The 13,960-nt window shown below is 52.8% G+C and overlaps 2 protein-coding genes across 4 annotated transcripts; both read right to left on the bottom strand.

The window, feature by feature from the left end:
* Positions 1–7,058: 7,058 nt before the first annotated feature.
* On the bottom strand, positions 7,059–7,962 carry TSTD1 (thiosulfate sulfurtransferase like domain containing 1). Its single transcript, XM_036272020.1, is given in 4 exon segments — positions 7,059–7,114; positions 7,202–7,354; positions 7,810–7,842; positions 7,845–7,962. Coding segments are annotated over 4 exon segments (360 nt in total).
* Positions 7,963–8,472: 510 nt separating this feature from the next.
* On the bottom strand, positions 8,473–13,705 carry USF1 (upstream transcription factor 1). 3 transcript variants are annotated; one of them, XM_036272191.1, is made up of 11 exons: positions 13,622–13,705; positions 11,871–11,963; positions 11,459–11,508; positions 11,191–11,306; positions 10,750–10,851; positions 10,316–10,511; positions 9,999–10,086; positions 9,820–9,878; positions 9,589–9,683; positions 9,278–9,406; positions 8,473–9,112 (listed from the first exon to the last, which is right to left on the bottom strand). In XM_036272191.1, exons 2-11 carry the CDS (start codon positions 11,876–11,878, stop codon positions 9,023–9,025), a joined length of 933 nt encoding a protein of 310 aa, XP_036128084.1. In that variant the 5' UTR covers positions 11,879–11,963; positions 13,622–13,705; the 3' UTR covers positions 8,473–9,022. The 3 variants fall into 3 exon arrangements, with proteins under 3 accessions (XP_036128084.1, XP_036128086.1, XP_036128085.1); XM_036272193.1 differs by having other exon boundaries at positions 11,222–11,306; XM_036272192.1 differs by lacking the exon at positions 13,622–13,705 and adding an exon at positions 13,055–13,249.
* Positions 13,706–13,960: the final 255 nt, after the last annotated feature.

The raw sequence follows: 13,960 nt of genomic DNA, 5'->3' as shown, positions 1-13,960 counted from the left end.
TCCTAAGAGACTGGAACCTTCTCAAACGAAGGGAATGGTGACTAAAGGCCAGGATCGGGAGGGAGTGGGGTCTGCTTCCGCCACTGGAGAAACCAGCCTGTTGGGAGCAAGCCCTGAAAAATAAATGTTAAAAGACGGGTTGTGGATGAAAAGGAGCCCCATGCTGAGCTGACAAACTCAGGGGAGGCCTGTGTGACAGCCTTGTAATCTCAGAGACCTGAAGGAACCACAAATGGTCTGAAATGTGACCTTTTTAACGAAAAGCCGTTTGTGGCAGGCAGCCCTGTCCCAGGCCGGCATCTTCCCTGACAAAGGTCCATTTTCACCTCAATGGAGCCTGTTGTCTTTGGATCTAAGATAACAGACCTTTGGAATGTGGGGTAACTTTCTTTTTTCCAGACCCCTCAGGGCACAGCCTATGCACCAGGGCGGAAACCACAAATCCTCTCATTGTTATTATCATGTTAATTGCGACTGTTAACTATCCTGTACCCAGGTGTGTAAAAGAAGGATGTGTCTATCATTGTAATTTCCATCCAATCCCAGAGGTTTCCCTGCTCTGCTTTCTCCCGCCTCCATCACCCATGGATTTCACGGAACCCACTCGCGCATCTTGATTGGAAAGTATAAAGTACGGTACGGAACTGCCCTTCTCCGGAGCGTGGTCTCATCCTTTGGGGGTTTTATTTATTTATTTTTAATCCTCACCTGAGGACATTTTTGCATTTATCTTCAGATAGAGAGGAAGGGAGAGAGAAAAATCCACGTGAGAGAGACACTGGCCACCACCCACACAACCCCAACTGGGGACGGGGACAAACTGCAACCAAAGTACGAGCCCTTAGCGGGAACCAAACCCAGGTCTCTCAGGTCCACCGGCCGACGCTCTAACCGCTGAGCCAGACCAGACAGGGCAATCCTTTGAGGTTTTGCTTCCCAACATTTGTCGACAGTTCAGCTCAAACACACTCACAAAATCCTTCACAGGTTTGAACGTGTCTTACGTTGACAGGGTGATGCAGACCCAGACTGCAGACTGCTCCGTGGGCCAGGCTCAGTCAGGTGCTTGAGTCACTAGGCAACAGGGAGCTATTGTGAACGATCAACTCTGATAAGATGGAAATGTGGTTGGCTCAGGCAGTGACCTTTCAGAAAGGAGAAGATTCTGAACGTAGGGAAGCTGCTGAAAACTCGTGTCTGAGGCACTGCCGGTCAGGGGATGAAGCCACCCCTGCTTTCAAGGACCTCACAACATACTGGAGGGAGAGAGAAATGCAAGGTGGTAGCGTTGATGACACAGACACACCGTCAGCGCAAGCCTGGGGTGGACAGAGTTTGCTGACAGGGAGGCATCCCATGAGGCTTGGAAAGAAAGGCCCCCGTCAGGGGAGGGCGCAGGCACTGGCCAGCTCTGGCTCTGCAGCCTCCCCTGATGCACTAGCTGTGAAGAAGGGGGGAGAACTTTGAAGGACAAGATAAGGAGTTGGAAAAGCCTGTTGAGATTATGACCCAAACACTTAATGAGTGAGAGAGGAATGTTCCTTTAACAGTGATCAAGCCAGCGAGCACCACCATGTGCTGGGCCAGCTAAGCAACTTCCAGGGTCCTCTGGAACCCGGTCAGCTACACTGGAAAAGGCTGGCAGGCCAGGGAGGAAGCGAAGAACACTAGTTTATGGGGGTAGAAGATGGAAAAGGATAGCCTAGAGAGGGATTGGAGGTGTTATTGACTGGAAAGGGGCCCGAGAGAAATCGTGGGGATTTCTGTATGTTGTTTAGGACATTTGTTACAAGGGAGCATACAATGGTCAAAACTCAGTACACTGAACATTAGAACTGTGCCTAGCCCCGGCCAGTTTGGCTCAGCGGTTAGAGCATCGGCCCGAGAACCAATGAATCAAGTCACGGGTTCGATTCCGGTCAAAGGCATGTACCTTGGTTGCTATTCGTCCCTGGCCCTGGTTGGGGTCCTGGGGGAGGCAGCCACTTGATGTGTCCCTTTCATGTTGATGTTTCTCTCTCTCTCTCCCTCCCACTCTATCTGAACAAGAATGGAAAAATGTCCTCGGATGAGGATAAAAAAGAACTGTGCCTTTATTAAAGGTAAATTATGCCTCAGTTAAAAATAAATAAATGCTAGGCCCTGGCCGGATACCTCGGTTGGTTACAGTGTCATTCCAATACACCAAGGTTGTGGGTTCAGGGCCCACACAAGAAACAACCAATGAATGCATAAATAAGTGGAACAAACATCGACATTTCTCTCTCTCTCTCTCTCTCTCTCTCAAATCAATTTAAAAATTAAATGCTATAATCAAATTATATTACTTGAGGAGGAAGACAAGAAGACTAGAATAGTTCAGACTCAAAGAGGGAGATTAGACCACAGGAAAAATTCCCCAACCAGTCTGATCACCAAAGGTACGTGGGTATTTGGGAAAGGGTAATGGATGCCCACTATTTGCCAGACCCTGGGCTAGACTCTCCCGGTTCAACTTTCTCTCCAGACACAGTAGTACTCAGGCAAGCGCACGCAGCGCTGTGCTATGATTACCCAGAGGAGAGAGCTCTGTGCGGAGGAGGTGGAGAGCGCAGCTGGATAGACGGTTGTACAGCATGTGCCGTGTAAGTGGTGAAATAAAAGGTATAAGAGGGTTGGCTACGGTCCAGAAGGCAGAAGGAAGGAAGGAAGGAAGGAAGGAAGGAAGGAAGGAAGGAAGGAAGGAAGGAAGGAAGGAAGGAAGGAAGGAGAGAGAAAAGCAAGGAATACAGAAAATGTCTGAAGAAATTTCTTCAGAGACTTGATAACTCAGAAAAGTGGGTACATCTCTCACCCAACTTTCTCTTCCACAAATAAAAGAATAACACTTTAGCCCTGGTGGTCAGAGCATTGGCTCACACACCAAAGGGTTGCAGGTTCAATCCCTGCCCCTAGTTGGGGGAGTGTGGGAGGCAACCAATTGATGTGTATCTCTCACATCCATGTTTCTCTCTTTCTCTTTCTCCCTCCTTCCCTCCCTTCCACACTCTCCAAAAAGTCAATGGAAACATATCCTTGGGTGAGGATTAACAAAAAAATAAATAAATAAATAACACCTTTTAAAAATCAAGCTTAGCCCGGCCACTGTGGCTCAGTGGTTGAGCTTCAACTCATGCACCAAGAGGTCACCGGTTCCATTCCCAATCAGGGCACATTCCCAGCTTCTGGGCCAAATCCCCAGTGTGGGGCGTGCAGGAAGTGGCCAATCAATGTTCTCTCTCATCAATGTTTCTCTCTCTCCATCTCCCTTCCCATCTACAATCAATTAAAAATAATAATGCCTTGGCTGGTTTGGCTCAGTGGTTAGAGTATCGGCCTGCGGTCCAGAGAGACCCAGGTTCAGTTCCCACTAAGGACATATATACCTTGGAGTTTGTCCCCAGCCCTGGTTGGGTTGTGCAGATGGCAGCCACTCGATGTGTCCCTTTCATGTCGATGTTTCTCTCTCTCTTTCTCTCTCTCCCCCCCTCTCTCCCTCCCACTCTGTCTGAACAAAAAATGGAAAAATATCCTCGGGTGAGGATAATAATAATAATAATAATAATAATAATAAAAATCAAACTTAAGCCCTGGCCAGTGTGGCTCAGTGGTTGAGCATTGACCCATGCACCAAGAGGTCACCTGTTCGATTCCTGGTCAGGGCACATGCCCGAGTTGTGAGCCAAATCCCTAGTGAGGGGCATGCAGGAGGCAGCCAATAGATGTATCTCTCTCACACTGATGTTTCTCTCTCTTTCCCCTTCACACTCTATCTGAAAATAAATGGAAAAATATCCTTGCCCTGGCCAGTTTGGCTCAGCGGTTAGAGCGTCGGCCTGCGGTCCGGAGAGGCCCGGGTTCGGTTCCCACTAAGGGCATGTACCTCGGTTGCAGTTTGTCCCCGGCCCTGGTTGGTCGTGCGGGTGGCAGCCACTCGATGTGTCCCTTTCACATCGATGTTTCTCTCTCTCTCTCTCTCTTCCTCTCTCTCCCTCCCACTCTATCTGTACAAAAAATGGAGAAATGTCCTCGGGTGAGGATTAAAAAAAAAGAAAAGAAAAGAAAAATATCCTTGGGTGAGGATTTAAAAATTAATTAATTAAATTAAATTAAAAATAAAAATAAAATCAACGAAGACATAAAGAAAAAGAAAACAAGCTTAAGAAGTCAAAATTCGCCTGGCCGATGTGCTCAGTGGTTGAGCGTCGACCCGCTCACCAAAGGTCGCTGGTTCGATTTCTGGTCAGGGCATATGCCCAGCTTGTGGGCCAAATCCCCAGTAGAGGGTATGCAGGAGGCAGCGAATCAGTGTTCTTTCTTTGATATTTCTCTCTCTCCCTCTCCCTTCCTCTCTCTTTCAAATCAATAAAGAAAAAAATATTTTTTTAAAAAAGTCAAAATTCTGCCATTAAAATATTTAAAAGGATATGCAGCAAACAATCACCATGCAAGAGGAAATTTACACACCTATTGTACAGTGCTTTTTTATTTTTATTTATTTTTTATTAGTTTCAAAATTTATTTACTTTTGTTACAGATGTTTCTCCTTGTTCCCTCATTGACACCCTCCTCCCCGCTCCTGCCCTCCCTTCACAGTATTGCTGTCTGTGTCCATTGATTGTGCACATATGCATGTAAGTTCTTTGGTTTAGTTTTTCCCACCCTCCCCCCCCCCCTTTCCTCTGAGATTTGTCAGTCTATTCCCTATTTCCATGTCTCTGGGTCTATTTTGTTCATCAGCTTATTTTGTTCATTATGTTCCACAAATAAGTGAGATCATGTGATAGTTGTCTTTCTCTGATTGGCTTATTTTTCCAAAAATACTCTCCAGGTTCCTCCATGTCATCTCAAAGGATAAGAGATCTTTCTTACGGCTGCATAGTACTCCATTGTGTGTATGTACCACAGCTTTCTTATCCACTCATCTACTAATGGACACTTGAGCTGTTTCCAGATCTTAGCTATTGTAAATAGTGCTGCTATGAACATGGGAGTGCATATATTCTTTCTGATTGGTGTTTCAGGCTTCTTAGGGTATATTCCTAGAAGTGGGATCACTGAGTCAAATGGCAGTTCCATTTTTAATTTTTTGAGGAAACTCCATATTGTTTTTTGGGTTTTTTTATCCTCACCCAAGGACATTTTTTCATTTTTTGTTCCGATAGACCGGGAGGAAGAGAGAGAGAGAGAAACGTTGACGTGAAAGGGACACATCAAGTGGCTGCCACCCGCACGACCCAATCAGGGCCAGGGACAAACTGCAACCGAGGTACATGCCCTTAGCAGGAACCGAACCTGGGTCTTTCTGGACTGCAGGACGATGTTCTAACCACTGAGCCAAACCGGCCAGGGCCCATATTGTTTTTCATAGTGGCTGCACCATCTGCATTTCTACCTGCAGTGTACCAGAGTCCCTTTTTCTCCACACCCTCGCCAGCACTTGTTTGATGTGCTTTTTTATTTTTATGACAAATTAAATTTTGGCCCTGGCCAGTTTGGCTCAGCGGTTAGAGCATCAGCCTGTGGCCTGTGGACCAATGAGCTGCAGGTTCAATTCTAGTCAAGGGCATGTACCTTGGTTGCGGTTCATCCCCGGCCCTGGTTGAGTCATATGGGAGGCAACCAGTCGATGTGGCTCTATCACATTGATGTCTCTCTGTTTCTGTCTCTCTCTTCTTCCGACTCTATCTGATAATAAGTAGAAAAATATCCTCAGGTGAGGAATAAAAAAATTTTTTAATTTTGTTAAATCTAGTGTGGGAGCCTGGCTGGTATGTTCTCTCTCATCAATGTTACTATCTCTCCCTCTCCCTTTCTCTCTCTCTCAAATCAATAAAGAAAAAAAAATCTTTTTTTAAAATCCAGTTTGGGATCAGAGTACAGTGTTGATAAAAACTGGGACCTGGCCCTGGCTGAGTGGCTGAGTTGGTTGGAGTGTTATCCCCTAAACCTGAAAGGTTGTGGGTGTGATTCCTGGTCAGGGCACATACCTGGTTTGCGAGTTCAATTTCCAGTCAGGGTTCATATGGGAGGCAACTGATCGATGTTTCTCTCTCACGTCATTTTTCTCTCTCCCTTCCTCTCTCTAAACTTAATAAATATATCCTAGGGTGAGGATTTTCACAAAACAACTGGGACCTGCTTCTGGTGGCACAGGAGCCTTCACACCGTCTGTTGTGCTGTGCCTGTGGGGATGGTACGCAGGACCTGCAGGTCTAGAGCAGTGGTTTTCAATCTTTTTCATCTCGTGGCACACACAAACTAATTACTAAAATTATGCAGCATACTAAAAAATATACTTTTTGCCAATCTGACCCCCCAAAAAAAGAGGTATAATTTTGATTCTTTCACATGGGACGGCTATTGTTGGCTGTGGTCCTTTTTTTCACTTGACAATCTAAGGGAGAAGAGGTCAGTGCCCCTGACTAAATAGGAACTGCCTGTTTTAAAAACTCTTGCGGCACACCTAAAGCAAGGGTAGGCAAACTTTCTAGAAAGGACTAGGGAGCAAACAGTTTGTTTTGAAGGACATAGTTTGTTGAAATGATTATGCTGTTCTGGCACAAAAGCAGCCCGACAATATGTAAACGAGTGGTCATGACAGGGAGGCCCAGTGGGCCAGGCTGCTGACCTTTGGCTCCTGAGTGCATAGTGGAATCACTTGAGGGGCTCATTTGGGGGTTCAGGCCCCACCCCTGAGATTCCAAATCTGGGGTTGCAGCCCAAGCTTTCCCCCGCAGTTACCAGGTGACACAGATGTGCATTCTGGACTGAAAACAATTGTTCTAGAAGGAGAACTGTAGTCTTAGGAAACTGCGGGGGTTTGGGGTTGGGGGTCAAGGGGGATGAGGGGGATAAATGCTGGAAGGAGAGGGACCCAGGGCTGAATTGGAGTCTGAAGATTAGAACTGTTTTCAATAGAAATGACACGTGACATTCGTCCAATGCCTTCATTAAATGTCCTTTATTTGATGTGTTTACATGCACAGCACTATAAGGCCCGCCCAACCCAACAAGCCAGCACCTTCCTATGCCACCTTCTACCTAACCTCCTTCCTGGAACCCTTCTCTATCGGCCCCTGTGGAGTTGCGAGCCCTGTGGAGACAAGAAGGGGTGAGCAAGGCAGGGCAGGCCAGGAGACACCCCCGTTATGTCCCAGCCAGCACCCTACCTCCCCCATACCCTCGGTGTCCCAGACCAGCCGTGTGGCCTGCAAGCCCCACTTGCCCATCTGACAGAAGACAATGAGATTCTCATCTTCCAGCTTTGGCCTCAGTGAGTACGAAGGCTGGAAGGCAGCAGGGCCCACCTGCAGGGCACTCTCCAACTAAGACACTGGGAGCAAGAGTCAGGACAGACTGGGGTCAGCAGCTTGGCCATCTCAGGTTCTGAGGCTGGGCCTGGAAGGACTGGGTTCCCATGGTCGAAAATCTCCAGGGGGGCCCAAAACAACACCTGGCGGCACCACCCCCAACCTCAAGGACAAGACTCACCCCAGCCACACTGGAATTCAGGAGCCACCTCCTGAGGACTAGCAGGAGGCAGGGACACAACCTCTGGGGTCAGGCCTGGGGTGGGGGTGGCAGCCCTGTCCCATCCAATGTCACCCAGATCAGAAGGGCAGACTCTACTGCCGGGACCTGCCTCCACCAGCCCCCCCAGGAAGCCTAGGGGTGAGGGAATTCAGGACCCCATACCAGCCCCTCCCCCGCACCACCTACTTGAGGCCCCTCAGCTGTGACACCCCCGCCCCCGCCACCACTGGAAAGTGCCCCCTCCAAATCCTCTACCCAGCATGTTGAGCGCCCCAGGGATGGTTCCACGGCCACCTCTTCCCGAGATCTCACGTCCACACGGGGCCCAGGGCCCGAGGCCAGGAGAGAGGGGTTCCCGGAGCGAGATGGTGGGTACTGCAGAGGGGATATGGACGGACCGGCCTGCATGGCCCACCCCAGGCACCCCCCACCCAGCACAGAGACCTCCGTCCCTAACTTTGGAGGGTGGCATGTGGACCGCAGTCAGGCCTCCCTCCCTGCCCTTCTCCCCCTTCCTGAGCCAGACTTCTTTCTGGGGGCCCCACACACTCCAGGGGCCACGAGGAAGGCAGGACACGGCCCCAGGACTCCCGCAGGTAGCTGCAGCCATGGTGGGCGGAGACCGCAAGCGGCAGGGATGTAGCCCAGTGGACCTACAGGCCATAGCATCTCTTCAGCCCTCTGGGAGCAGAGACAGGCAGCGGAAGCGAGGCACCGCCCCCAGCACCTGTCCGTGGATGCTGCTTACTGGAGCCTGCCCTAGAAATCCTCGCATTACCACGACCACTGGTCTGTCCCAGGTACTAAGGCAGAGGAACAGGACCCTGCCCCAATCCTCACTGGTCAAAACGCAGTGTGCCCCCACCCTTCTGCCCTTGGGCCCACAAAAAGAGGACAAACAGGAGGCAACTGCGGCTTTAAACATTTTATCTTTAAAAAAAAAAAGAAAGAAAAGGGGGGAGAACCATCTCCACAAGGAGAAAGGCCCCATGTGGGCCCCACCTGTGGTTCACCCTACTTCTGTATGAGCTCAGCTGCTGCCCAGCCTTCTCTTCCTGGGCCAGTGGCCGACGCTCCTTCCTTCCACTTCTCGGGAAAGCCTGCTCCCTGGCGTCCCGGAGTGCACACCTAAGCTCCAGGGGAAGGGAGAACAATGGAAGCGCAGAGTCTGGAGGCAGCCAGGGCGTCCCCTGCCAACAGACACTCTGCTGGTGCTGTGAGCAGGCACAGGGCAAGTCCCACATGCGTGTCCAGTATCCAGCAAGGACACAGCGCGGGCACCGAGCGAGAGGCCCGGGCTGCACACGGGCTGGCAGGCTGTCCGTGCGCCTGTGCTCCACATCGCTGCTGTCCAGACACGCCCTCTGAACTCATCCCAGGCTCCTGCCAGGCGGGCAGTGAAGGAATGGGCACAGGGTGAGCCTGCTGCTCCTGGGCTTTCTGCCGTTCCAGGACGGGACACCCAGAGTCAGTTGCTGTCGTTCTTGATGACCACCTCCACGCCGTGGTGCCGCAGCTGCGCACGGAGAAGCAGATTCTTGTTTTTGAGGTCTTCCACCTGACGGGAGAAGGAGGCAGTAAGGGGAACAGGAAGTCCCTGAACTTATTCCGACATCCACTGGCGAGGGGAGAAAGATGAAGCCTGTCAACAGAAACCGACGTGAAGAGCCAGGAAGGGGCGCACGACTGCGGCTGCAGAGGGCTCCCTGGACCAGAAGCTGACCTGCTGGCGGAGCACGTCGTTGTCCAGCTGCAGCTGGTCGAGCCCTTGCAGCTCTTCAGACAACCGGTGATTACTCTGCCGAAGCTCCTGGATATAATCGCAGGCTTTGGACAGAATTCCACCTTTACTCTGCAGCAAAAACCAACAGCATGAGGACTACAATGTAAGAGGCCTACCTTGCTTTCCAAAAGCAGCTCACACTGAGCCCCCTTTTCCCTAAGGAACCTCAGAGAGGAGAAAGGACGACTGAGGGGCACACGCACAGGACTCAGAACTCCAGCACCTGCCCAACACCGGGGTCCTGCCCTGACCTGGCCAGACTTGGTGCTCTCCATGGAGCAGTCTGGGATGATCTTGGACAGCTGCACAATCCAGTTGTTAATCTTGTCCCGGCGGCGTCGCTCCACTGCGGGAACAGTGAGGACCAGGCGACTCAGCGAGAGCTCCCCAGGCCCCGTGACAGTTACCCGACTCCTCCCTCCAACACCACCGCTGTCGGCACCCACCCAGCAGTTCCTAGCATCACACCCAATGGCACCCACCTTCGTTATGCTGAGCCCTGCGCTTCTCATCCCGAGTCGTCCGGGGGGCTTCTGACTTCCTGACAACAGAGCCCAGGGCAGCCAAGTGACAAAGGTCAAAAAATAAGATTTGCGCTTGGGGTAAGGAGTTACCTAAGATCTGGCATTCGTGGTAACTGAGAAGAAACAGGGTTACTCACGGGGAGTAAGGGTGAGTCCTGGGGGCGATGGAGCGCTGGCTTCCTCCTTGCAGCACTTCTTGTGGTGACATCATCACGAAGAACTGACCTGTGAGGGTGCAGGGCAGGTTCTGTCAGGACATGGGACTAGGCCGAGGCCCTGGGCACCTCCTCTAAAAGGGGCAAACTTCCTCTTGCTGGAGGGCAGCCCCACATGCACTGCCTGCCCAGGTCTCAGTGACCAGTGACCACTGCACGTCCTAGGTAAAGGCCTACTGCCCCCAGCATGTCCCCTGCCCATCCTATCCTTCAGCCAGCACCCTCACACAGCATCTCACCGGTGCCAGGAGGGGTGGCCTGTCCCAGCAGTGCCTCCGAGCCCTGGGTGGCAACAACAGCTGCTGGGCTCCCCGACGTGGTTCCTGCCGCTCCGTCTCCCACAGCAGTGCCGGGGAAGTAAGTATAGTGCGTCTCAGCAGCTGATCCCTCTGTGTCAACTCCATCATCACTAGTGAACGCACCTTGGATCACTGCCTGAAAGGGGACCAAGAGGACAGAGTCCAGTGACCATCAGATACTCCCCAGTGAACTACTCTGCAGCTTCAAACCCTTGAGGGAAGGAGGAGGGAGGAACATCCAGGAAAGGAGTATAGAGTGCTTGGGGGCGAGGCAGCAGCTGCCTCACCACCCCTAGCCTCACCCCGTCCCACCAGCGCTCTGCCTCACTTCACTCTTTAGAGATCCAGCCCCCTCCCCACCCATCCCACTGTACCTGGGTCATGGACTGAGTGGCAGGGTAGCCACTGATGGCACCAGTTCCCTCAGTCTGGCCATCCAGCTGCCCCTCAGACACCTGGATCACCCTGTACATCACCTAGAAGCAGGGAGGAAAGGGGAAGGAAAGGAAGAGAGAACAAGAGAGTAAGTGCTAGGGTTTCAGGGCTCCTCACAGAGCTTCTATTAGATAGGGCCCCAAAACGAGAGACCTTCAGATGCACAGACCCAACCACTCCTGTCTGCCCCCATATGGAGGTTTCAGCGTAGCCCTACCCCACATCAATCTCTACTTCAAGCCTCACACTCCAACTCCCACCCCCCAATAGCCCACATCTTCACTTCAACCTTCAAGCCAAGTCTCCACATGATGGGTTCAATGACCTCCCTCCATCCCAACCCCAGGTAACACCTGCAACCACCTGGCCCCCTCCCTTACCTGGCCCCCATTCTCAGTTCGGAAGACGTACTTGACGTTGGGGTCAGGGAAGGTGGCAGATGACTGGATGCTGGCGATAGCCACACTGGTTGGGTCCTCCCCAGTGGCCACTGCACCTGAATTCAAGGAGCAAGGAGAAGTCTGTGTTGCTGCCCTTCTCCCGTCACCTGCCTGTCACTCAGAGGAGACGGTGCACAAATGGCTTGCAGGGGAGGGAAAGACCATGATGGGCTCTCGCTCCTAGCTCACTTCTCTTTCTACCACTCACCTTCCTGGATCTGCACTGTCCCCTCTTCCGTTTCAGCTGTTTTCTGCTGCCTGTTTGCGAAGGGACAAAGGGTAGAATAAGGGAAGTGCATGAAAAGCTCGCTGGCCCAGTAACATATGGGCCCAAACTCACTGGCATTCCCAACAGGTGCTAGGTTAGATTGGAAAACACTGGGTGCTTCCTACATACACACACTGAACTAGCACTGAGCAGGTACCACCTCATTTAATGCTGAGAACAGCACTATGAGGCATGTAGCACTGCTTGCATCTTACAGACCTGAAACCAAATCACACAACCAGTAAGTGATTCAGAAACTGGGACCTGAATCGAGGTCTGCCTGGCTCCAGAGCCAGCACATTCTCCTGGGCCTCCCATCTCCCATCCCAGACCCTACCTCTTCTTCACTCACCCCTTCATCTCTCTTTGAGGGGGCACATCCGAGGAACTGGTCCTTCTTTGGAAGTCTTCGTATCTCCTGCCTCACTGGCCTGAGAGCTAAGTCCTGGTGGAAATCAGGTAGTTTGCAGTTGACTCTAGGAAACTGAATGCCCACCCCCACCCCCCTTTTTAGAACTTAGGCTCCATGAAGACACAGCCAGAAACATAGCCCAATTATCTGCAGGGGACAACAAGTTTTCACCATTCTGATGCTGAAAAATGGGCTACAGTGGCTGAAAAAGCAACTCCACAAAGCGTCCATTGCTATACATGATCACTTCATTATTGCTGGAGAGGGGATAATCATACTGGAAGACGGATGCATTACGATCACAGCTATTATGATCTGCCATGACATGGGGATCAGGAAGTGCCACGTTTAGAACATCACTTTCAAAAACCACAGGGCCATGGACACAGATGTCTCTTCCAGCTACTCACCCACACACTGAACACCAACAAATTTCTGTTCTCAAATCTAGGAAGGGGAAACCTGACGCCCATTGCCACTGGAAACCTCTCCCAAACCATCAATATCAAACTTGGCCTTTGGGCCCTATTACAGAGTGACAGGGCTCTTGTTTTACAGTGTCCAGATTTATGTCATTTGTTAAAGACCCAAAAGCACAAGTGTATCCTCTTCAAGCCCAAATGTATCCTCTTCAAGCCCAAATGTATCCTCTTCGGCCCCGTGTATCTTATTCACCAAACACAGTTGCTAAAATGTTGCCATGACAACTCCAAATCAACTGAGCCTCAGCAAGAAGGGAGAAAACCCCAGGCCCAGGGTTCTGAAGGAGAAGAGACAATGGGGTTGGAATCCACCCACAAGGTGCCTGCCTGAGAACCCTGTCACCCAGCCGGGGGGGCAGGAAAAAACAAAGCACTGAGCAGACAGATGCCCCCAGAAAGAAACAGCTGCATAGTGCAAAGCAATAAAATAATCCCGATGCGGAAGAGAGAACTTTTTGGTAAATTCTCTAACCTGAAGATCCCCCAAACCTTTCCTACCCCTTGGAAAGCCCGGATCCAAGGGAAGTGTTCACCAAAAAAAAAAAAAAAAAGTACTGAAAGCGAAACCGTCGGGAGGAAGCAGCGCTGCACGAAGGTCGCGGTCCCTAAGGGGAAGCGGCGCTGGTGGCCCGGACCACCCACCTGTCCGCCCCGAGCCGCGCGGGCAGTGCCCCCGGTGCCAGGCGGACGCGGGAGGAGCCGGTGTGGCGGGCAGAGCTCCGAGTCTCTGTCGCTCACAGCTGTCAGCTGGGGACGGCCTCCGAGGACCGCAGCCGCGGGTATCCGAGTCTCAGCTGGGCGTCCGGAAGCATTTCCCGAGCGCGCGGGGTGCGCGACGCGGGGACCGGGCAGGACGCGGCCGCGCGCACGCTCGGCGGAGGGCCCAGCAGGGCCGTGCTCGGCGCGGACACAAAGGGAGGACGACGGGACGCAAGGGGACCCGGCGCCCAGCCTCGCGGGAGCGGCGGCGCTCGCAGCCCCAGCAGGCGCCCGGCCCGGCCAGGACGCAGCGGACAGTCAGGGCGCCGCGCTCGGCCGGGCGCAGGAGGCGGGACGCGCGGGCGGGAGATAAAGAGCCAGGCTTGGCCCCTCCCTCAAAACAAAGGCTTCCTCCCGGACTTCCCCGGCCTGAGAGGCGGAAACACAGGCGACGCTGCCCTCCCTTGCCGGCCCACCCCGTCGCCGGCTCCCGTCCCGTCCCGCACTCACCGACCCCAGCCGCCGACTCTCCGGGACGGCGTTCCTCTTCGCACTCGGGCAGCTCCATGGACAGCTGCGCATGCGCGCTCCCAGCCGGCGGCCATGCTGGTGAAGGGCGGAAGTGGCCTCTCGGCCCGGCGCGCCCCTGAGCCGCCCCGCTTCCGGCCGCTCCATCTTGAGGAGGGCGGGGGGTGCGACTTCCCGGGACCCCGGGAGAAGGACGCCGAAGGCCTAGGCGCTGTGGGCAACGCGGGAGCACTACGACCAGCCTGTGCACCGTCTTCCCGCCGCACAGGCCTTTCAAGGCGCCCCGGCGCAGGGCGGGCGGGCGGCCCCGCAGTGTTTCCG

The sequence above is a fragment of the Molossus molossus genome, unplaced genomic scaffold (genome assembly GCF_014108415.1).
Source record: "Molossus molossus isolate mMolMol1 unplaced genomic scaffold, mMolMol1.p scaffold_m16_p_20, whole genome shotgun sequence".
NCBI lineage: Eukaryota > Metazoa > Chordata > Mammalia > Chiroptera > Molossidae > Molossus > Molossus molossus.
The sequence above is the reverse complement of the archived record's forward strand: the minus strand, read 5'-3'. Positions and strand labels throughout refer to the sequence as shown.